Genomic DNA, 25462 nt, shown 5'->3' with positions numbered 1-25462 from the left:
TGTCACACTCAAGGCGGCGCTGATGGGGAGTTTATGGCTCTACCCAGTCACACACAGAGCAGGGCCAATGGGCGGGGAGGGGGGTTGGGGTGCTGCACCCTGTCACACACAGAGCCGCGGAGCGATAAGTGGTTTGGGGAGCTCCCCCTTGTCAGGCACAGAGCAGGGCTGATCAGGGGTTTGGGGCGCCTTCCCCTGTCATGATCAGAGCAGGTCAGATATGGAGGTTGTGGCCCTGCCCCCTGTCACAGAGCCGCAGGGCGATCAGGGGGTTTGGGCGCTGCCCCCTGTCACGTTGATCCCAGGGCCTGGATCCTCGGTGCTCTGCTGATCTGGTCCCAGGAGGCATATTACCCTTTGGGGGCCGGCTGGTTTGCCCTGAAGGGTGTCCTGGATCAGGGTGGGAGCCCCCACTGGGGTGCCTGACTAGTCTGGTGGAGGGGCTGAGGGCCCTTTTCAGGCTGGCGGGTGACTGAAGCTCCCAACTGCTCCTTTTTTTTCTTATTTTTTTTTCTATTCTGGGCCAGCTTTAGCTCTGAGTCCTCGATGCTGAAAGCCAGTTTCTGACCTTTGTTTTTCCTTCTCTATTTGATACAATGTTGTGGTCTGGCTGGCTGAAGCCCGGCTAACTGAAAGCCGGTTTCTGGGGTTTTGTTTAGCATCTATATTTGCAACATAGTTGCTTAGAGTTGCAGCTGAGTGGCCCGCAGGTCAGGCGGGGAACATAGGAGTCTGCCATCACTGGAGCAAGCAAGCCTCCCGGTTCACTTCAGTGCATGGCTGCTGGCCGCCATCTTGGCTGACAGTTAATTTGCATAATGATATGCTGATTAGCCAATAGGAAGGGTAGCGGTCGTACACTAATTACCATGTTTATCTTTTATTAGTGTAGATATTTAAAAATAAAATAAAATTTGAAATTTCAAAGTCAGGCATTTCTAAAGAGGAAAGGTGACAGTCCAGATTTTAATCTTCTCCTCCCCAGGTGGTGAAAGCTACTGGCAAGGCTATGAATTATGAGTTAAACACAATGAAAGAAATGGCTAAGTCAGCAGATCCTGTTACTAGAATTTCATGGAAATGGAAGTGAAGTGGGAGGCACTGGGTTAGAGGCTGAAGGTTTAAATGCAGACAAAAAGGAATGGGTGTTATCATTGTAAGCCTACTTTCCCATCATGTCACAGAGTCAGCACAACATAAGCTGGCAATAAGCTTTATCAAGAAACAAGAAATCTCCATGAAAGTAGAGGTAAAAACATGCCACTACACTGACTTTTTTTTATTACATAAAACAGCTGGTACTATGCAAGATGACTGGGAAAGATACTCATAAAATTTGATTTGGTACTGGCATAAGGACAGACTTATTCTTCAGTGAAGTAGAAGGGAGACACCAAACCTAAGCCCAATTTGTGGCCAACTGCTTTTTGACAAGGGTGCCAAACAATTAAATCAGATATGAATAGTCTTTTTAACAAATTGTCCAGGGACAGCTGGATATCCACACGCAAATGAATAAAATTTGACCTCTACCTCAGACCATACATAAAAGTTAACTTAAAATGTAAAAGCTGAAACTATAAAAGACTTAAGAAGAAAACATAGGTGTATATCTTCATGACTGGATTTGGCATCGTTTAAATACAATGTCTCCTCTGCCTTACTTCAAGTTTATATGTGAAACCAAAAAACAAAAATAGATTAACTGGACTTCATCAAAATCAAAACCGTCTGTGCTTTGAAAGGCACTACCAGGAAACTGAAAAGGTAAGCTGCTGAATGGAAGAAATATTTGAAAATCCTTTATCTAATAAAGGATTTGTATGTAGGACATTTAAAGAACTCTTACAATTCAATAATACAAAAACAATCCAATTAACAATGGGCAAAGGAATTGAATAGATAGTTTTTCAAAGAATATATACATGTCAAAAGATGGTGAACATCACTAGTCATTAGAAAATTGTAAATCAAAACCAATAATAAGATGCTACTTCACACCTACTAGGTTGGCCACAATAAAAAAAAAGTAATGACAAGTGTTGGCAAGAATGTGGAGAAATTGGAACCCTCATGCACCGTCAATTAAATACAAATGGTGCAGCCACTGTGGAAAACAATCAGGCAGTTTCTCAAAAGGTTAAAGATCTGATCAAGCAATTCCATTTATAATTATATTCCCAAGAGAATGAAAATAATATGTTCACATAAAAAGTTGGACAGGAATGTTCAAAGCAGTGTTAGTAACAACACCAAAAAGTGGACGTAACCCAAAGGTTCATCAAATGATGAGTAGATTTTAAGAAATGTGGTCACTTCATGCAATGAAATGTTACTCAGCAATAAACAGGAATGAAGTACTGGTGATACGTGCTACAAAAGAGATGTACCTTGAAAACATTATGCTAAATAAAAAAAGGCAGTCACAAAGGAGCACCTACTGTGTGATTCCACTGATATGTAATGTGCAGAACAGACAAATCTAGAGAGACTGAGAGGACAGTAGTGGTTCCTGAGGGCCAGGAAGAGTGGGGAGGTGGAAGCTGGCACAGGGTGGTTGCTAAAGGGCACAGGGCTACTTTTTAGGGGGATGAAAATGTCCCCAAACTGACTGTGATGATGACTGTGTAACTCTGTGAATACAGAAAAAGGCACTGAACCGTACACTTTAAATGAGTGAACTGCATGGTATGTTCGTTATGTCTCAGTAAAGCTGCCACCAAAATTCTTTGGACTTGGTGCTGGTGCCAGGGTTCAGGACATAGAGCAGTGGTTCTCAAGCCTCTGGCCCTTTAAATACAGTTCCTCATGTTGTGACCCAACCATAAAATTATTTTCATTGCTACTTCATAACTGTAATGCTGCTACTGTTATGAATCGTAAAGTAAATATCTGATATGCAGAATGGTCTCAAGCGAACCCTGTGAAAGAGTCGTTCGACCGCCAAAGGGGTCACGACCCACAGGTTGAGAACCACTGACATAGAGAGTTAACAGTAGGCCCTTTTTATAGAAAAGTGATAAAGAAAAAGCTGTCTTTTTCACTTATACCAAGTCTATAAAATTAACAGAAAAATCTATATTTCACTACTTAAAGCATTGAATGATATCTATTTCCCCAAATTAGGTGAATTTTGGGTCCCAAAACTGATTTAAAATTACCTTCTGTTTTGGCTTTTTAGACTGAATTTCCATGTCAGCTGGACTTGGTTTTGAATCTCCAGGGAAACCAAGCTTTTCATTATCACATTCATGTAATTTCTGTTTTGCAACTTTTAGGAGTTTTTTAAGTCTGAAGAAATGTACAAAACAAATATGTCAAATTCTTTAAGATTAAGTATTTAGTTATTATTTAAACAGATATTATGTTTATAAAATCATATAAAATAAACAAATCTATAAATTATGATGCTCTCATTTGTTCTAATCTAATATTTTCTGAAAGCATACTAGCTAAATTATAATCTTCTGTAAATAAAATGAAAAAAAGCCATGACATATGTGATATGGGTATATAGTTAATATTGTAACTATATAGAGTCCTTATATTCATTTGACTATGTTAATATAAAACATTAACCTATTATTAAATATCAACTAGAAACCAGAAATCAGTATCCAAGGTGAAAAAGAAAACACAATTACATGTGAAAGTTTTGGAAAGACACAAAAATATCTTTTGGTACCTACTGACAATAGTCTACAAGAAGGAAGAAAAGTACCAACATCCAGGAGATCATTCAAAATAGAAGGAGAATCAAGAAAGAAGAATCTTTGAAGTCTGAGTGGAAGGGGAAAGCAGAAAGAGGCAGGGGTTTAGAAGAAGGTAAATCAGAGAGATAATGTGGAAAAGTCTCTTCAAGACTGTTTTAAGAAAAGATCTTTGCTAGCACAATGTTAAGAAAGTGAAAGGGTTATAATATAGAGAAAGACAGTAAAGTGAGAGGAAACACACTGAGAGAATCAAAGAACAAACTTAAGAATTCAGCCAACAAACAGAAAGGAAGCCATGTGGGGGCTCCCCAGACATGGGAAAAATGCCATTGTGTTTCTATGAGTGATAAACACAGGATTACCCAGCTTCTTTAAATCATACAAACATTTTGTATATGTGATCTCTTTTATAACTAAAAAAAGAGAAAGAAACATAGGCCAAATCAAGATAATTATTGGCATTGTTAAACAGTGACACAGATAGGTTTTAGTTATTAAATTACTAGAGGCACAGTGCACGAATTCGTGCACAGGTGGCACCACTCGGCCTGGCCAGTGATTGGGGCTGATTTTGGCCATCTTGCCCAGTCCCAATTGGGGCCAATCGGGGCTGGCCGGCCAAGGGGAGGGACTGTGGGAGGTAGGCCAACTGCGGGAGGTTGGCCTTGGGTGTGCACTGACCACCAGGGGGCAGCTCCTGCATTGAGCATCTGCCCCCTGGTGGTCAGTGGGTATCATTGCAACCAGTGGACCAGTCGTTCAGTCAACCGGTAGTGACAGTCACTTATATATACACTAGTAGCTCGGTACACAAAAATTTGTGCACTTGGGGGTGAGGGTGAGGGGTGGGGCCAGACCCCTCAGCCCGACCTGCATCCTCTGTCATGTTTCGAGACCCTGGCCACTCCTGGCCTAGGCACAGGCCTACAGGCTTGTGGTGGCCTGGCTCCCGAGGCCCCATTTTATCAAGAGAGCAAAGTCAGCGTTAGTTACAGCCCTCACTGAACCCAGTACACTGCATCTGTGCATACAACTGCCTCATTCATGTGCCTGCTTCGCCCTACTGAATTACTAACATCTTGAGGACATAGCTCTGTCTTATCCTGCTTCAAATTTCGGTGCCTGTCCTGGTGACAAGGACCTGAGAGGTTTGCTGAGTGAGTGAATAATGAGTGAGTGAATGAGTGAATGAATGATTGAGTAAATGAATGAGCAAGCAGCTAAGGGGCAGGAATTTCTGCTGTGTTGCCATGGCAACAGGGCAGAAGTTCTGGCCCCACTCCCGGCTGCCTGAAGCCCACGTGGGAAAGTTCCCGCCCTGCTCCCAATGCCTGGAGCCCCTCTCCTGGCCGCCTAACATCTTGAGAACATAGCTCTGTCTTATCCTGCTTCAATTTCAGTGCCTGCCCTGGTACCAGGGACCTGAGAGGGTTTGCTGAGTGAGTGAATGACTGAATGAATGAGCGAGTGAATGAGTGAATGAATGAGCAAGTAAATGAATGAGCAAGCAACTACTGGTAGCAATAGTTCGCACACCGCTCTGGGCTGCCTGACGCAAACCCCGGGCAGTTCCCGCCCTGCTCCCAGGGGGCCCACTCCCCTCTCCCAGTTGCATAGTTTGTGCAGAGCAAAGGTGGTCCAGGTGTGCGTGTTGGCAGATCCGTGCATTAGCACCCACCAACCCAGGATCCCCACGGGAGGGCCATTTCTAGGCATGGCCATTGGCAGATTGGTGCATTAGCACCTGCCAACCTGGGATCCCCACGGGAAGGCTGTTTGTGGGCGCTGCTGGTGGCTGATCAGTGCATTAGCACCTGCCAGCCACGAATCCCAGCAGGAGAGCCATTTCTGGGCGTGGCCATTGGCAGATCGGTGCATTAGCACCTGCCAACCTGGGATCCCTGGGCGGTCCGTTTGCAGGTGCAGCAGGTGGCTGATCAGTGCATTAGCACCCGCCAACCCGGGATCCCCGGGTGGGCCATTTTTGGGTGTGTCCAGTGGCAGATCTCTGTGGTCAGCCCTGGGTCGGTCCCATACGCTCTGCCTGCCACCCGGGTCGCAGATAGCAGGCCTGGATGGCAGCGGGACAGGCAGGATGGTGCTGTCCTGTCAAGCCTGTAGTATGCAAATTAGCCGCCATCTTTGTTGGCAGTTAACCGCCATCTTGGTTGGCAGTTAATTTGCATATCACCCAGATTAGCCAATGGGAAGCATGTCGGAGGTATCATTAATTACCATGCTTGCCTATTATTAGGAAGGACTAGAGGCCCGGTGCACAAAAATTTGTGCACTCAAGGGAGGGGGGAGCAGGAATCCCTCAGCCCAGCCTGTGCCCTCTCGCAGTCTGGGACCCCTCAGGGATGACCACCTGCTGGCTTAGGCCTGCTCCCCGGGGGATTGGGCCTAAGATGGCAATCAGGCATCTCTCTGGCAGTCTGGCAGCCCTTGGGGGATGTCCACTTGCCAACGGGGAGCAGACTTAAGCTGTAGTCAGACATTCTTAGCACTGTTGAGGAGGCAGGAGAGGCTCCCACCACCACCGCTGTACTGGCAGCCATCAGCCTGGCTTGTGGCTGAGCAGAGCTCCTCCCATGTGAGAGAACTCTGACCACCAGAGGGCAGCTCCTGCATTAAGCATCTGCCCCCTGGTGGTCAGTATGTGTCACAGTGACCAGCCAGTCCAGTCCTTCTGCTGTTAGGGTCAGTTTGCATATTACCCTGTTACTATATAGGATAGAGGCCTGGTGCACGGGTGGGGGCTGGCTGGTTTGCCCTGAAGGGTGTCCCGGATCAGGTTGGGGGTCCCACTTGGGTGCCTGGCCAGCCTGGATGAGGGAATGATGGCTGTTTGCAGCTGGTCACACCCCCTTCAGGGTGGGGGTCTCCACTGGTGAGCCTGGCCTGTCTGGGTGAGCCTGAGGGCCGTTTTCAGGCTGGCGGCTGACTGAAGCTCCCAACCTCTCCTTTTTTTCTTTTTTTTTTTTTTGATTCTGGGATTTATTTACCTTCTATGGCTGTCACTGGAACTGAGAGATGGCTTTAGCTCTGAGGCTTGGCTCCAGCTCTGAGACCTCGGCTACTGAAAGCAGGTATCTGCTTTTGTTTGGCTTCTATAATTGAAACACTCTTACAGCTCCAGCTCTGAGGACCGGCTTGCTGAAAGCAGGTTTCTGGGCTCTGTTTAGCTTCTATAATTGCAACATAGTTGCTTAGAGTGCAGCTCAGAGGCCGGCAGTAGCAGGTGGGGAACCTTGGCTTCCTCCATCACTGGAGCAAGCCAGCCTTCTCTTCGCTTCAGCTGCCTGGCTGCCGGCCACCATCTTGGTTGGCAGTTAATTTGCATATCTCGCTGATTAGCCAATGGGAAGGGTAGCGAAGTTGCAGTTAATTACCATGTTTGTCTATTATTAGATAGGATAGATTTGCGTGCAGAAGGAATGCACACTATGAGAAGAAGGGAATATCACCAAAGAGAGCCGATATGTAGCAGAATTAACAACTCAAGGTAGACATGAAAAGCACAATTGACAGGATATGCAAAAGGCATCCTCATTATGGTTTTACGAATCATAAAAAAGTAAGTACAATATCATGTCCTTCAAAGCAGTTTCAGATTGTGGTGTGTGTTTCTCCAGTAAGTTTTTAAATAGGATAATTTAATTGTAAAAATTCACAGAGGAAATAAATTTTATTTTAGTTTTAATAAAGTAAAATGAAAGTTAAATCTTAATTCATGGCAGAAATGTTCTGAAATATTAAAATCTTACCGAGTAATCTCTTTTTCTAAATCACCAATTTCATTTACTTCTTGCTGCAACCTCTGCTGCAGAAATATATTTAAGTCAATATATTTCTTTAACTCTTCTTTTTTGTGCTGACATTTAAAAAAAAAAATTTAAAGAAAATTATTTTTAAAAATCTAGAGACTCTTCTTTTTTAAAAATATGATTTCTAATGAATTCATGAATAACATGCGTAGACAAGTTTATAAATGGTAGTAGACAGGTTTATAAAATCTAGTTTATAAACTTGATGCCAATAGGACAGATTTAAAAAATAATGACTTCTTACAGCAGCTTAAATTGATTTTACATTTTCACCACTTTCTTTATGGAAATTAAATTGCCAAAGTTTGTGAAAACAGAGGTTTTGATATATAAATTACTAAGGGCTAAAATACTTTTTAAGGCTACATTGACCTTTTAGTTTCTAAAGATGCCCTAGAAACATTTTCATCAATAGTTCAAGATATTCCAGGTTCAATTAAATCACATCTTACTAAGGTAATCTTTGAAAGCTTCCCATGCAGTCCCCATTACCTTATGGGGGTAATCTGACTTTAGGATGAGGTAGAATCTCATTCTCTGTAAGCTTCTTCCATAGGTTTCATTTTCTACTTTTCTGTTAAACACTTTCCTCTTTAAATAAAATGTCTTCTCTATGTTACATAAAATCATAACTTTTACTTGATTTTTGTAGCTTTTTCTGTCATCCTGTTGTCCCCACCCATTAAATATAACATTATTTTTAATGCAAAGGTCTCACCCATTTATTCATATTTTCACCACTCAATCTTTTTTCTTTCTTTCTTTTTTTTTTTTTTTTACATAAGAGGCTGACTTTCAATTCTATAATTTCACTAAAATTTTTTGGAGAGTCATCTTCTTTTAGTCCTTTAATGCTTTACTTCTCAGCAGAGACTGATAACAGTGATCATATACACACTGTCCCTCCAGTCCTTCAACTGCGCATCATTTCTAAACAGTAAACATGATGTACAGTCTTCCACACTGTCTATTGCTTTTTTATTTATTTATTTTTGCTTGGTTTTGGGGGGAAAGAAGTGGTTGCATGTTTATTTTTCTTCACCCTGCTGAATGCCATAGACTAGAACTACATTGAGGTTGAAGGGAGATGTAACAAGTTTAAGAAACTCAATACCTGGTTTTACAATTTGATAACCTTTGTTTTGAATATTTAAACTAAAGATAAGGGCTAAAGATTATGTACTTAGCATGAGAAAATAAGTATATAATCAATACCACAGAAATTATGAGGAATTTCAAAAGGACAGAAAGATAATAGCATCTAACAAGGAATCCCTAAAAGACAGAAAGCTAATAGGATCAACTCCCAGACATACACAGAAGAGGAATACCCTGAAGAATAAATTAGGGGAGCTCCAGTCCAGCAGTGGCTAGAGACAGTGGTCACCAGAGACAATAGGGTGTTTTTTCACCTTTTAGTATGGAAAATTTCTAACAAACAAAAGAAGATAGAATATTATATTGGCCCTCCATAGGTTCATCGCCCTGGTTTACAATTTTATTTTTAATTTCTTTTCTACCTTACTTCTTTTTTATTTTCTTTTCATCACAATGTATCCCCACTATGGCCTTTTCCATCTCCACCCAACTCCATCACACACCTGGAAATCATCTGTTGTCCATGTCCATGAGTTCTCTCTAATTTTTTCTCTTTTTGTTCCATCCCTACACCATCACCCAACACCACCACAGCAAGCAGCAGACAAGTACCATATGATTTTACACATATATGGAATTTAATGAACAAACTGAACTACCAAGCAAAATAGAAACAGACTTCCAGAAAGCAGTCTATTCCCTTCTTAAAATTCTCTCAGAGATACTTCAATCTCAACACTTCAAACCAGATTCCCTAATCAACATTTCTAGCCTTGACCCCTTTACTGAGGTCATCTGTACTTTTCCTTTTCCCTTCTTGCTCCTCATAAACAATATCCTCAACCACACACTCATAAACCATGAGTGACCTGGATCGCCCTTGTAGATTGCTAAGCTTGTACATTTTATGTTGATTCTTACTGGCGTTACTTTGAGTGTACTACTGTTGTGTTCTGAGTTTGGGGGCACCTTCACCCTTAGGATGTTGACCAGCATTCTCTGTCTTGTTTTTCTCTTATAATGCAAATGTTATTTTTGCAAGTGGCAGATTATCAATTACTTGCCTTTAAAAATAATAATACATTCTTATTTCATAGATACCTGACCAATAAAAGTCTTCTGAAGTTCTTTTCACATGTTATCTCAACTATATTGTTTGAAGGCTTGGGAAAGCTAGAGCTATCTTCTTCTTGCCAATGCAGAAGACTCTTTACCTCAACATTCTGTTGATCAAATATCTTGGTTTGAATTCCAAGACTGCCAGTGATATCAAGTATTTAGTTGTATCTTAACTATAGTTAAGCTCAAATGTGTTCAATGTATACACAGATAGGTACACTTATATCAAATAATATCCCCCACAGGCAAATTAACACATAGAAAGACAAGATTATATCTTGGGAAGAAAATTAAGACAATGGGGAATTCAAGGCTAAAGCATTCCACACAAATGAGATGACAAGTGCAGAAATGAATGAGGTCAGTGAGAGTTGAAACAGAGAATGCTTCATAGAGGGGGGATTGGGAGCCAGGTCCAAATAGATATAGGATGAGGCAGGAGGGAAAGAAACTGAAAAGACAGAATGGACAGCATGAGTAAAGGCAGAGAGATGCTGAAATCAGGCCAGTTATCTCAGAGGATAAAAATCCCATGACAACGCCCTGACTGGTTTGGCTCAGTGGATAGAGCATCAGCCTGCGGACTGAAGGGTCCCAGGTTCGATTCCGGTCAAGGGCATGTACCTGGGTTGCAGGCACATCCCCAATAGGGGGCGTGCAAGAGGCAGCTGAATCGATGTTTCTCTCTCATCGATGTTTCTAACTCTGTATCCCTCTCCCTCTCCCTTCCTCTCTGTAAAAAATCAATAAAGTATATTCAAAAAATAAATCCCATAACAAGAAGAGAAAAACCTGTGTTCACATAATGACTTGTACAAATAGTACTCATAGTTGAATTACTAACAGCCAAAAAGTGAAAACAATACAAATTTCCATCAATTGATAAATGGATAAGTGGAAGAGCCACATGGTGAAGTATTGTTCGGCAATAAAAAGAAAGAAATAAAATATTGTTATGTGCCATAATGTGCACACACTTTAAAATATGAGATTAAGGGAAAGAAGCCAGTCCAAAGGACTATAACTTCTGTGATTGCATATATATGAAATATCCAGAATAAGCTAATCAATAGAGACAGAAATGAGACTGGTTTTTGCAAGGAACTGGTAGTTACTGCTAAGTGGTGTGGAGTTTGTTTCTGGAGTGATAAAAATATCATATAATTGACTGAGGTGATAGATGCACAACTTTCTGAATATGTTTAAAATATTGAATCATATAATTTATACAATGTGTGAATTATATCAATATTTTAAAAATATCCATTAGTGGATCTAGAATTAATTTTTTTAGTTGTCATTTGTGGATGTACATATTCCAATGATCTGAACATTTCCATGCTTTCATAATATTTCCAAGTGAGAAAAAATGAAAGATATGCCTACTTCAACTGGTTTGTAGAGTGACCTTCCCGCACAAAACCCTTCATCTCTTGCTGTCTGGGAAGCAAGTTGTAGGTCTCCTTTTGATGTCTGGCAATGCTCAAGATCCTGTGCAGCGGTAGCCGGTCTAGACCGGTATGACTCATCTTCTGCTTCAAGTCTTCCTCTGTTTTGTTGTTCATCCTCCAGTTTACTGTTTAGCACAGTATTCTCAACTCTCAGAACTTCAAGCTGCTCATTGTGTGGAAATACTGTTTCTCTTATTGTCTTTTGAAGATGGTCATTCTTTTTGTTGACAATTGCAATGTCCTCAAAATGTTCTTTTTCCATTTCTTGCTTCTGATTTTTTGCCGTGTCTATTTCCAGTCTCAGCTTGGCATTTTCATCCCGCAACATGCAATTTTCATGCAATAGACTTTCTTCTTTTTCAGAACTTTCAGGAACCTAAATAACACAAAGGAGACTTTTAGCTACAACATTGAAAAACATGCCATGATAGCTTCTGAAATTAAAGAATAACTATGTTTATAATTTCAAAAATTGCAATAAGTAGGTATCCTTCTGGAAAAAATAGAGTTGGATCCAATTCTTTAACTTTTTCCAAGCACAAAATCTCTTAATTTCAAAAATTTAATATACAATTATGAATTTTTAAAATGAAAAATATCACAAGAGAATTATAAGAGTCTCAAAATTGGAAAGGGTTTTCCTGAATCACCACAAATCCAGAATGCATTAAGTAATTGATTACTAACTCCTACACTTAAAAATTGAGATTACAGTCTGAACACACAGCTGCTCCACAGTAAGAGTATTAACCCTATATATATTAGGATAAACTAAATTTCTTAAAATTTTTTCCCCAATATTATCCCATAGATATTCTATTTTTCTAATACATTCCTAGATAGTTATAAAGACTACCTCCATGAACAACGGATAACCAAGCATTTTCCTAAGCACTTCTACATCCATCAATGACCTCATTCAGTTATCACAATCTGGAGTGGAGGGGATAAAAGATAAACAAGTTCAGGATTTTCCCCAGGTTTTCAGACTCCACAATTCGTGCTCTTGCACCAGTCCATAGTTCCTCTCCAGTGTGGATATAAAAACACAAAAGAAGCCTATGTTTCAAAAATCAAATGATGAATAAGTGAAATTTACAGAGTCTTCTTAGAAAATCATGAGTTTTTTGTTGCTGCAATAACTTTCATTTCTTGTTCATGATGTTTAAAGTAATACTAAATGAGCAATGTGTGTGTGTGGGGGGGGGAAGGAATACACTGAACTACTTTAGTAGGAATAAGATACTTATCAATAAGTTGTCACTAAGTATATATTGCAGCATGCCATTCTTTTCAGAAGTCCTCTGTATTAAAATGGGATGCTACTTAGAGCAAAGTGTTACTTTTCTCAAAAGTAGAAGAATGACATCTAAAATAACATCTTTGAACTGGTTATACCCTCCTTCAGTGGAAGTGAAAACTAGCCTCCTTATTGATATATCAAGGAAATAAAATCACTGCCCAAATTTGGAATATCTGTTGTTAGTAACAATATCTTTGAGATTATGGAAAACACATTGATTCCTACGGAAAATATTAAAAGCCTCCCCTTAGGATGAGGCCATTGTGAAGTCACTACTTGACTGTTTGAGACAAATGGATTTGAATTAACAATATCATTTTATCTAATGGACCCAAAATGTCACCCCTATCACACACACACACACACACACACACACACACACACACACACACATTTTCTAAATCCTCTATAGTTTCCATATGTACAGTATTGTTTTTTTTAAATATATACACACCCATGGATGCTCACACACATTTGAAAATGACTAAATAAGCTATCTCAGAATTCATTTTCTTATGAGCTATTTCTATCTCTTTTGGTTTGCAAAGGTGTTTGGTCAGAATTCCATCTTGTAATATTCTGGCATTCTGTTCTTGAGAAAATTGGCTCTGAGTGTAATCTCACTCTTCTACAACCCAGGGACACATTTCATTGAGTTTTTGGTCTCATACCATTAAAAAATATAACCGAAGCTTAAGAGCAGTACCTTAAACAAACTGTGAAAAGGAAGTAGCCTGTTTTAGCACAGTGATTTTTCCTCCCCATGAAAAAGTCAAATTTTAAGTGATTGCCGCATTTGTCATAGAGCAAAAATACAGTATTCTGAAATAAAATTTCTTTATGAACATTTTAATAGTTCCATCACCATCTCAAAGCAATTTAGCCTGTATGTTAACATTCTTTAAAAGCCAAAATTAGCATTTATGTTAATGAATAAGCTCAATTTATTTTCCATTTCTTCATTTAAAAAACATACACAGATCATCTGTTATATGCCATGACTAGTAACAAATTAATAATTTTAGTCATAAATGTCAAAGTTCAGATTTTTTTAAAATGACATATTTTATTGATTGTTTTATTTTTAAAAAGAGAGGAAGGGAGAAAGATAGAGAGTTAGAAACATCTATGAGAGAGAAACATCGATCAGCTGCCTCCTGCTCATCTCCTACTGGGGATGTGGGGATGTGCCTGCAAACCAGGTACATGCCCTTGACCGGAATGGAACCTGGAACCTTTCAGTCGGCAGGCCGACGCTCTATCCACTGAGCCAAACCGCTTTTGGCCAAAGTTCAGGTTTTGAACGAGATGACATTTTTGGATTTGCTTTAAACATAATAATATACATTAAAATTAAAGGGATATAAATATTGATGAAGTACTGTTAGATATAAGAGATTTTTCCCAAAGATAAATTTACCTCATTCTCTGTTATAATATCCAATGTGATGTTTTGTGTTCTAATAGTGGTTTCAAGTTGTGGGTTCATTTCAACTTCTTTAATAGAGTGCTCTTCTTTCTTTCTTAACTGCACCCTATTTTTCTCATATAACAGATCAGCTTTTAGTCTCTTCTCTTTTTCTTCTCTTAAGGTGAATCTGCAGTTAAATATAACCAAAGCTGTGATCAACATAAGATAGCCTGTTATATTTATACTAGAGGCCCGAAGCACAAAATTCTTGCAAGGGGCTCAACCCTCGCAGCCCCTTTGCAGCCACAGCTTCATCCGGAAGGTCGTCTGGACGGTCATTCTGCTGTTTGGTCTAATTAGCATATTAGCTCTTTATTATATAGGGTGATGTCTTGCTTAAACCTCATGGTAACCACAAAGCCAAACCTCCAGCAGATTCACAAAAAATAAAGAGCAGAAATCAAACCACACTATGGAAAATCTTCAGTTCACAGAGCAAGGCAGCAAGAGAGGGAGAATGGAGCAATGGAACTACAAAACAGCCAGAAAACAACAAGAGAGCATTGTAAGTCATTACCTGTCAATAATTATTTTGTAAATGGATTGACTTCAATCAAAAGGCATAGGATGACTCGGGGTAATGAACACACAATGCAGTGGACAGAGAGTGTGCTATAGAACTGCACAACTGGAACCTGTATAATGTTGTTAACCGAAGGCACCTCAATAAATTCAATAAAGAGAAAGGCATAGAATGACTTTATGGATTATAATAAGAACAAACTATATGCTGCCTACAAGAGACTCAATTCATTCATTTTTTTAAAACATTTTAATCCTCACCCGAGGATATGCTCATTGGTTTTAGAAAGAGGGAAACGGAAAGACAGACAGACAGACAGACAGGGAAACATCAATGTGAGGCAGCCAATGTATTGATTGGCTGCCTCCCATTATATCCAGACCAGATATCAAACTTGACTGGAAATGGACCTATAAACTTTTGGTATAATGGATGGCCCTCCAATCAACCTAGCCACACAGACCAGGGCTCAATTCATTCTTAAAGATACTTAAAGGCGCAACACAAAGAGATGGAAAGGATATTCCTTGCAAGTAGAAATCAAATGGGAACAGTTGTAATTATACCTGTATCAGACAAAACAGAATTTAATCCAAAAACTGGAACAAGAGACAAAGAAGGTCTTTTATAAGGGGGTTACTTTATAAAGAAGATATAACAATCATAAATATGTATGTACTCAACATTGGTTACCCTAAAATATTAAATAAATACTAACAGAACTAAAGGTAGAAATAAACAACAATACAATAATAGTAGGGGGAATCAATACTCTACTTTCAGCCATGAAAGATCAACTAGACACAAAATCAACAAGGAAATGTTGAATTTGAACAAAACATTAGACCAAATGGACATAACAAACATTTATAGAACAGTCATACATATTTTATCACTGTCTCAAAGAGATAGCTGCACTCCCATGTTTACTACAACCTTATTCACAATAGCAAAATTTATAAATTAAGTGTTCACCAATACATAAACAAATAAAGAAGATGTGGTATGTATATATGTTTGTATGTATGTGTGTATTATATATATGAATATGTATCTGTATGTATATATATAATATATGTGTGTATACACACAAATACACACACATGCACACACACACACACACAGAGGCATTTTATGAGGCATGAGAAGGAAGGAAATCCTACTCCTAAGGGCAGAAATTGAATAGTGGAAAATAATTATAAGAAATATCAATCATGCTTTATTAACAGTGATTGTTTTGTTCTGGTTAAAGACAACATATTCTCATCTGTCTGGGAATTTCCCCCAGCTCCCTTAGACTTGAGAGCTACCCTGGAAATGTGGTCCATCTTCCTTAACTGCTTATTATCATGGAAAGATTAATAACCTTGTTGGTGAAACAATGGAGTCCCAGCCTGCATTGGTGTAATCTGTAACCATTATATCCAATTTTATTTCTTTTGCCTTCTTCCCATTCCTGTAATATCCATTTTTATTGCTTTTGAATCATACCCACTCTTATTTTTTTTTTGCCTCCTTACCCATGTAATCTTTGTCTTACTACCACATATAAGTTGGCTTTTGGTGTGGGGGTTGCAAAGCAAATTTTCTTGGATGACCTGCTGCTCTCTCATATTGTCAGCATTATTGGAATAAATGTCATATATCTTCATATATGATTAAACCCTGTCTGATGTACAGCATAGTGATTATAGTTAATACTGTAATATATACTTGAAAGTTGCTAAAGGAGTAGATCTAAAGATTTTCACCACAAATAAAGAATTGGTAACTGTGCAATGTAATGGAAATGTGAACAAAGAATCCTGTGGTAATCATCATCTACACTAATAAAAGAGAAACATGGTAATTAGCGTACGACTGCTACCCTTCCCTTTGGCTAATCAGCATATCCTTATGCAAATTAACTGTCAGCCAAGATGGCGGCCAGCAGCCATGCACTGAAGCGAACAGGGAGGCTTGCTTGCTCCAGTGATGGCAGACTCCAACGTTCCCCGCCTCACTTGCCGGCCTCTGAGCTGCAACTCTAAGCAAATATGTTGCAAATATAGAAGCTAAACAAAACCCTAGAAACCAGTTTTCAGTCAGCCAGGCTTCAGCCAGCCGGACCACAAGATTGTATCAAATACAGAAGGTAAACAAAGTAGCAGAGGCCTCAGAGCTAAAGCTGGCCCAGAATGAAAAAAAGAAAAGAAAAAAAGGAGCGTTTGGAAGCTTCAGTCACCCGCCAGCGTGAAAATGGCCCTCAGCCCCTCAGCCAGCCTGGCCAGGAACCCCAGTGGGGACCCCCACCCTGATCTAGGACAACCTTCAGGGCAAACCAGCCAGCCCCCACAAGTGCACCAGGCCACTATCCTATATAGTAAAAGGGTAATATGCCTCCTGGCACTGGGATCAGCGGACCAGCAAGGCCTCCCGGCACTGGGATCAGCGTGACAGGGGGCAGCGCCAAAACTCCCTGATCGCACTGCGGCTCTGTGTGTGGCGGGGGAAGGCGCCACAACCTCCCTCTCTGCCCTGCTCTGTTCATGACAGGGGAAGGCACCCCAACCCCCTGATCAGCTCTGCTCTGTGCCTGATAGGGGGGAGCTCCCCAATCTCCTGATTGCCCTGCGGCTCTGTGTTTGACAGGGTGCGGTGCATCAACCCCCTGATCGGCTCTGCTCTGTGTGTGACAGGGGGCGGTGCCCCAACCCCCCAATCGGCCCTACCCTGAGCGTGACTGAGGGTGGCACGGCAACCTCCCAATCCGCCCTGCTCTGTGCATGATGGGGCAGCGCCCCAACTCCCCAATCGGCCCTGCTCTGAGCCTGACCAGGGGTTGCACTTAGGGATTGGGCCTAACCTCTGCCACCCGGGAGCAGGCTTATGCCAGCAGATTGTATCTCCCGAGGGGTCCCAGACTGCGAGATGGCACAGGCTGGGCTGGGGACCCCCCTCCCCCCGCCCCCCGAGTGCACAAATTTTTGTGCACCAGGCCTCTAATAATATATAAAAAGCCAGACATCACGACCAAACAACTCGATGGACAACCGAACAGGAGGCTGCATGGGGCGACCAGGCTGGCAGGGGGATTAGTGAGGGATGACCAAATGTCCGAAGAGCAGGCTGCGTGGGGCAACCAGGTTGACAGGGGTGTTAGTGAGGGATGACCAAACAACTGAACAGCAAGCTGTGTGGGGCGACCAGGCCCGCAGAGGGGGCAGTGAGCAGCAACCAGGCCAGCAAGAGGTGGCATTAGGGGCCACCTGGCCAGCAAAGGAAGGCAGTTCAGGGTGACCAGGCCTGCAGAAAAGGCAGTAAGGGGCGATCAGGCCTGAGGGGGGCCAGTTAGGGGCAACCAAGCCAGCAGGGGAAGCAGTAAAGTGCATCCAGGCTTGTGGGAGGGGGAGTTGGGAGAGACCAGGTCAACAGGGAGGGCAGTTAGGGGCGATCAGGCTGGCAGGCAGTGGTGATTAGGGTGTTCAGGCTGGCAGGCGGGGCAGTTAGGTGTGATCAGGCAGGCAGGCAGGTAAGCAGTTAGGAGCCAGCAGTCCCAGATTGTGAGGGGGATGTCTGACTGCCAGTTTAGGCCTGATCCCAGGAATCCCAAATTGAAGAGGGTGCAGGCTAGGCTGAAGGGACCCCCTTCCCATGCATGATTTTCATGCACTGGGCCTCTAATCCTATTTAATAAAGAGCTAATATGCAAATGGTCATCACGCCCTCATGCCCTCGTGCTGTTGCACCGGAGCTGTTCAGACACTGAACACTTGGGAGAGAGTAATGGGGACCAGCCAGGCACAAATGAGCTCACAAGAGAGAAATGGAGACCAGTCAGGCTGGGGCCTGGGAGATGGACAAGCTGCCCGCCCCATGGTCCCAGGTGCCAGTGGCTGTTGCTGTGGCCTGGGAGAGGGACAAACCACCAGCCCCACAGTCCTTGGTGCCAGCAGCTGCACCTGTGCCTGCCACCTGGGAGAGGGACAAGCTGTCAACCCCAGAGTCCCAGGCGGCCGTGGCTACCTACCAGGCAAAGCCACCCGCCCATGGTCCCCTGTGGCTGCAGCCAGCCTGGGTGAACCCAGCCCAGTTCCTGGTTGCATGTGGCCAGTCAGAGGAAGGGAATTCTGGGTCCCAAGTGCCTACAACTGGCCAGATGAGGGAATCCTGGGTCCTAGGTATGGGGCAAAGCAGAGGCGGTTAGGGGTGAACAGGCCAGCAGGAGAGCAGTTAGGGGTGATCAAGCGTGCAGGTAGGGCAATCAGGCTAGCAGGCATAGGGGTTAAGAGTGATCAGGCAGGCAGGCAGGTGAGTGGTTAGGAGCCAATGGTCCCAGATTGTGAGAGTCAGTTGGACATCTTCCAAGGGGTCCCGGATTGGAGAGAGTGCAGGCTGGGCTGATGGACCCCCCCCCCCACCCTCCACCATGTATGAATTTCATGCACTGGGCCTCTAGTATAACAACCTAAAAGTGTATAAAATGAACAGAATTGTATACTTTCAAGATATACAATGATATCTGTCAATTATATCTCAAAAAACTAGAAAAAATTAGAAATTGGAAAAAATAAAATACTCACATACCATTTTATATATATATACTAGAGTCCTGGTACATGAATTCATGCACCAGCGGGGTCCCTCAGCCTGGCTTGCATGAGAGGGCTAAAACTGGCTCTCCAACATCCCTTAAGGGGTCCCTGATTGCAAGAGGGTGCAGGCCAGGCCGAGGGACCCCACAGGTGCAAGAATGGAAATGTGAGAGAGACATGAGAGGTGGGCCAGCCAGAGAGAAATTGTGGGAAAGCTCCAGGGCATGTCTGGCCCATGTCACTCAGTCCCAATCAGCTGGACCCGAACAGCAAGCTAACCTACAGGTTGGAGCATCTGCAACTTGGTGGTCAGTGCATGTCATAGTGAGCAGTTGAATGGCCTTAGCATGTCATTAGCATATTATGCTTTGATTGATTGAATAGACGACCAGTTGACCAGACACTTAGCATATTAGGCTTCTATTATATAGGACTAGAGGCCCGGTGCACAAAAATTTGTGCACTCCGGAGGGAAGGGGGGTCCCTCAGTCCGGCCTGTGCCCTCTCACAGTCTGGGAACTCTCGGGAGATAATGACCTGCTGGCTTAGGCCTGCTCCCGGGTGGCAGAGGGCAGGCCCAATTCCTAGGTGCAGCCCCTGGTCGGGCTCAGAGCAGTGCTGATTGGGGAGTTGGGGCGCCGCCCTCTGTCATGCACAGAGCAGGGCATATCAGGAGGTTGCGATGCCACCTTCAGTCATGCTCAGGGTAGGGCCAATTGGGGGGTTGGGGCACCGCCCCCTGTCACACTCAAGGCAGGGTCGATGGGGAGGTTGCAGCGCCACCCCCTGTCACACACAGAGCAGGGCCCATTAGAGGGTTGGGGATCTCCCCCCTGTCATGCACAGAGCAGGGCCCATCAGGGGGTTGGGGATCTCCCCCCTGTCATGCACAGAGCAGGGCCCATCAGGGGGTTGAGGAGCTCCTCTTGTCACTCACAGAGTAGGGCCGATAGGGGAGTTGGGGCACTGCCCCCTGTCACACACAGAGCAGGGCAGATCAGCGGGTTGGGGCGCTGCACCCTGTCACACTCAGGGCAGGGCCGATGGAGAGGTTATGGCTCTACCCTGTCACACACAGAGCAGGGCCCGTGGGAGGGGGGGTGCCACCCTCTATCACCCACAGAGCAGGGCTGATCAGGGGGTTGGGGAGCCTTCCCCTGTCAAGAACAGAGCAGGGCGGATAGGGAGGTTGTGGCCCCTCCCTCTGTCACACACAGAGCCACAGGGCGATCAGGGGGTTTGGGTGCTGCCCCCTGTCATGCTGATCCCAGTTCCGGGAGTCCTCTGGGCTCCGCTGATCCTGGTGCTGGGAGGCATATTACCCTTTTACTATATAGCGTAGAGGCCTGGTGCACGGGTGGAGGCCGGCTGGTTTGCCCTGAAGGGTGTCCTGGATCAGGGTGGGAGTCCCCAATGGGGTGCCTGGCCAGCCTGGGTGAGGGAATGATGGCAGTTTACAGCTGGTCACACACCCTTCAGGGTGGGGATCCCCACTGGGGTGCCTGGCCAGTCTGGGTGAGGGGCTGAGGGCTGTTTTCAGGCTGGCGGGTGACTGAAGCTCCCAACCTGTCCTTTTTTTCTTTTTTTTTTTTTTTTATTCTGGCCCAGCTTTAGCTCTGAGGCTTGGCTCCAGCTCTGAGACCTCAGCTGCTGAAAGCAGGTATCTGGTTTGTTTGGGTTCTATAATCGAAACACTGTTTCAACTCCAGCTCTGAGATCCCTGCCTGCTGAAAGCAGGTTTCTGGGGTTTTGTTAACTTCTATATTTGTAACAATGTTTCAAACTGCAAGCTCAGAGGCCAGCAGCAGCAGGCGGGGAACATTGGCTTCCTCCATCAGTGGAGCAAGCAAGCCTCATTTTCGCTTCAAGCTGCCTGGCTGCTGGCCGCCATCTTGGCTGGCAGTTAATTTGCATATCACCCAGATTAGCCATTGGGAAGGGTAGCGGAGGTACAGCTAATTACCATGTTTCTCTTTTATTAGATAGGATAGTAGAAAATGGTGATAATCCAATTAGTTATGATTTTCTTTGAAAATTAAATTATTTGGTAACTTTTGTAGACTTTTAGGCTAGCATCTAATCCTATATAATAAAAGCCTAATATGCTAAGTGTTCAGTCATCCAGAGACCTGTCAACTGTCAACTGCTGCAGACACACCCTGGAGCCCTCCCGCGGTCTCTTCTCAGCCAGCTGGCCCTGATGGGACTGGGCAAGACACGTCCGGACATGCCCTGGAGCCCTCCCACAGTCCCTCCCAGGCCCAATCATTCACTGGTGGGGTCCCTTAGCCTGGCCAGTGCTGTCTTGAAATTCGGGAACCCTCAGGGGGTGAAAGGAGAGCCAGTTTCAGCTCTATCCCACAGGCCACACCCCTCAGGAGGGTGCCAGATGAAGGACTCATGGGACTGACTGGAGGTGAGCCCGCAGCAGGCACAGTGGGGCCGGGATGAGTGGGAGCAACAGGTAGGAGCTGCAGGCAGCATTAGATTGCGGTTTTTGGCCCAATCCTGCAGACCACCCAGAGGGGCCCCACCCATGAACGAAATCATGCACTGGGCCTCTAGTTAGTATATATTATATAATAAAAGTCATGAGAAATATGATCAAAGACTGAATGCTGGGATACCTGAATGTGTAAAAGGTGGGAGATGAGGAGAAACCAAACAGACTAAGAAGGACAGACTAGGAAGGGCAAGGGGGAAACTGAGTTAGTCTGTTTGAACCCCCTGAAAACTCAAAGTCCTGAAAGATGAATGAAAAAAGTTTTTCTTTGGTTCAAATATTGCTGATAGGTTAGGTAAGGCCAGGTCTAAAACATTATCCCTAGATTTATTAGAGGAGAATAAGTACTAACCTTGAGAAAAACAATTTTTCAGAAGAAGTGGGACTAAAAATTATGTGAGTGGGTTCAAGAGAGCATGGGAGGGAAATTAGAATCAGTGAGTATAGACCTTTTCTTTTTCCAGGACTTTGTAGTTAAATGGCACAATCTTGGATGATCTCATCATCTTCATGTTTAGCTGTCACTTTCAATCCTTTCATAGTGACCATGAAGCATTTTTGTAATACTTAAAAATTTTTTCATTACATACCTGTGGCACTAACTGGTTTAAAACATTTCAGGCTAAGAATTAAAAAAAGAAATTCACAAAATTATACAACTAAAAGATCCCATGAAATGTTGCTAGATATATAATATTATATAACCTGATTATCATGTTTCTCGTGTTTACTAAGAGGACAGGAGGATTTCTTGCTAGATGAAAATCATCCAATCCTAGAATATGTTACACTACTCAAATGTACAAAGTACACTGTAGTTAGTAATCTTTAAATTGTGTAACATAAATAAAGGGGGAACATGCAGGTAATAATTTTACTTTACAAACTGAATTTTTGTCAATTGTGTAATATGATGTCCCTGTTGACAAATTGTGTGTGGTGCATACTGAAATGCATTCTTCTTAAAAAAGAAAGATAAAAGTATGCATGCATACCTTCAAAAAGAATATTCACTACATTAGGAACACCTTGGTTTATAATGCAAAGGTCAACAAAGGAATGCCTGCAGGCCAAATCCAGCCCAGAGCCTGTGTTTGTAAATAAAGTTTTATTGGAACACAGCCAATCCCACTCCTTTACCTAGTGTCTATGACAGATTTCAGAGACCTAATGGTTCATAGAGACTGTATTACAGACTATCTGGCCCTTTATAGAAAAGGTCTGTCTACCCCTCGTCTAGCAGATTAGCCTCATGATGTGTTTTAATAGATTTTACTCAATATATCGAAATCCTATATATTAAAAGACTAATATGCAAATTGCCAAACGGCCAAACGACTAGTCATTATGACATGCACTGACCACCAGGGGGCAGATGCTCAATGCATGAGCCTCCCCCTGGTGGTTAGTGCGCTCCCACAGGGGAGTGCCACTCAGCCAGAAGCATGGCACAGGGCTGGTGAGCACAGCGGCGGTGGCAGAAACCTCTCCTGCCTCCGCTGCAGGGCTAAGGATGTCCAACTGATGGCTTAGGCCTGCTCACCATAGCTGCAGGCCAAGCTGACGGATCCCCTAACCCGAGTGCATTATTTTCATGCACCAGGCCTCTACTTTGTAGATAAGACATGGAACAAACTGCCTTGTGAAAATCCCTGGGCTTTCCTACTAATTTGAGTGTCCAATATTTGAGCACGCCGGTATTAGGAACAAAACACACAAAACTAGTATCTAGCAATTTAGATAGAAACAAAGTAGAGTGACAGTGTTGCATATGACTTCCTTTTATACTTGAGCAGATATTAAAAGTATTCTCACAAAATTTGTTGAAGACATGATATAAACCCAATGCTTTAAATACATTTCCATTGTGAAACAATCATTATACTGTAGACCAGAGCTACCTTCATTTTTTTCCATTGGCTGCATACTACATTATTTTGTAGGTATAATAATGCATTCCCTTATAGATAGGTATTTACAATATATGCAACTTTTTGGTATGCAATGTTGTAAGAAATATCCTTAGCATACATACATATGTTTGTAGCATTTATATAAATATCCTTAATGCATATGTGTATATTATATATCTTGAACATCTATGTCATATTATATCTATCTATATATCTATCTATATATATATATATATATATATATATATATATATATATATATATTACAGTGTCCTACTGTATGTTTTATATACATAATAATATATAATTAATGTCCTTTGAATGTGTAGGTGTGTGTTTATACAAGTCATGTTTTCCTGTAGGATCTAGTTCTGGAAGTGAAGCTATTGGGATAAAGGAATGAAATACTTGAAATTTCAAAACTTGTTCAATTTCCTTTAAAAAAAAGTGCCAATTTCATCTACAGAGAGTGCATGAGAATGCCTTTTCCTCCCACGTGCCAATTCTGGTTTTTATTTTCTTTAATAAAATAATTATCATTATTAGTTCAAGAAATGGTATCTCATTGTTCGTTGATTTGCATCTTTCTGATTACAAGCAAGGTTCGCTCTGTCTAGTAAAAATAAAAAATTTGGTAATCAGGAATATTAGCTCAAGTTGGAATTTGTTTATAGGAAAAGAAAGATTACCTACTGCTAAGTACTGCTGTAGGCTTACCTGTCAGACTCTTCATTCTCCATAATAGAAACCTGGTGCTTATCAGTTTGTTCACTGTTGCTCTGCTGACTCAATCCACCACTGTCACTGTCATCAGCACCATCATACATGTTTCTGGATGTTTCCCTTTTACTGACTTTCTGCTCCTTTTTTTCTTCAACCTTTGATGAAAGTTGGATATTAAGGATATTGTTATTACTTTATTAACTAAAAATACTTCATTAATTTGATCATTTGAATCTTAGTTTAGTTGCTATGACTTGAATCAATAAAAGTATTTTGTATGTTTAATTTTATCATTAAAATTGTTATAAATTCTGCTTCATTTCTTTTTTAATAAAGAAGCAGAATTTTTCAAGTTTTCTCAAAGAGCTTTCTTAATTTTGTGCTGCTATTCACATATCATCTAAAACGTACCTTAAAACTCAGTTTTCTCACCCCAAATAGCCACAGCAATCTTGAGAAAGAAGCACAAAGTTGGAGGGATCACAATACCAACTATCAAGCTATATTACAAAGCCACTGTTCTCAAAACTGCCACGTGCTGGCACAAGATCAAACATATAGACCAGTGGAATGGAACAGAGGATCCATAAATCAATCCAAGCCATTATGCTCAATGAATATTTGACAAAGGAGGCAAAAGCATACAATGGAGTCAAGGCAGTCTCTTCAATAAATGGTGTTGGGAAAATTGGACAGATACATGCTAGACCTCCACATTATAGCATACACAAAAACAAACTCAAAATGAAAAAAGGAGTTAAACACACAATGGGAAACCTTAAAAATCTTAGAGGAACCCACTGGCAGCAAAATATCAGGCATATGGCATAGCAATATCTTTACTGACACAACTCTTAGAACAATGGAAACTAAGGAGAAAATAAAGAAATGGGACTACATCAAAATAAAAAGCTTATGCACAGCAAAAGAAACCATCAACAAAACTACACGAGAGCCCACTGCATGGGAGAACATATTTACCAAGTTATATACGATAAGGGTTTAATCTCCAAAATTTATAAGGAACTCATACAACTTAACAAAAGGAAAATAAACGAACCAATCAAAAACTGGGCAAAGGACCTAAATAGGTACTTTTCAAAAGTGGACATACAGAGGCCAAGAGACATGAAAACATGCTTAAAGTCACTAATTATCTGGGATATGTAAATCAAAGCAACAACGCAGTACCATCTCACACCTGTCAGAACGGCTACCATCAACAAATCAACAATGACAATTGC

At 42.3% G+C, this 25462-nt stretch overlaps 1 protein-coding gene across 7 annotated transcripts in view; it reads right to left on the bottom strand.

Moving 5' to 3' along the window:
* The window catches only part of LOC139021703 (ankyrin repeat domain-containing protein 26-like), a 177557-nt gene that overhangs the window by 38607 nt on the left and 113488 nt on the right, over positions 1 to 25462 (bottom strand). For 6 of the 7 annotated variants that reach the window (XM_070432198.1, XM_070432188.1, XM_070432216.1 and 3 more), the window contains 5 exons: positions 24213 to 24373; positions 13932 to 14109; positions 11144 to 11584; positions 7481 to 7587; positions 3162 to 3291 (listed from right to left, as the gene is read on the bottom strand). In XM_070432198.1, the coding sequence (XP_070288299.1) occupies positions 3162 to 3291; positions 7481 to 7587; positions 11144 to 11584; positions 13932 to 14109; positions 24213 to 24373 (1017 nt within the window). The remainder of the gene's footprint in view (positions 1 to 3161; positions 3292 to 7480; positions 7588 to 11143; positions 11585 to 13931; positions 14110 to 24212; positions 24374 to 25462) is intronic. The other variant, XM_070432206.1, reaches the window with a different exon arrangement.

This window comes from Myotis yumanensis, unplaced genomic scaffold (genome assembly GCF_028538775.1).
Source record: "Myotis yumanensis isolate MYYU_CA2020_CCGP unplaced genomic scaffold, mMyoYum1.0.hap1 SCAF_1, whole genome shotgun sequence".
NCBI classification, from domain to species: domain Eukaryota; kingdom Metazoa; phylum Chordata; class Mammalia; order Chiroptera; family Vespertilionidae; genus Myotis; species Myotis yumanensis.
This window is presented reverse-complemented; position numbering and strand designations above follow the sequence as displayed.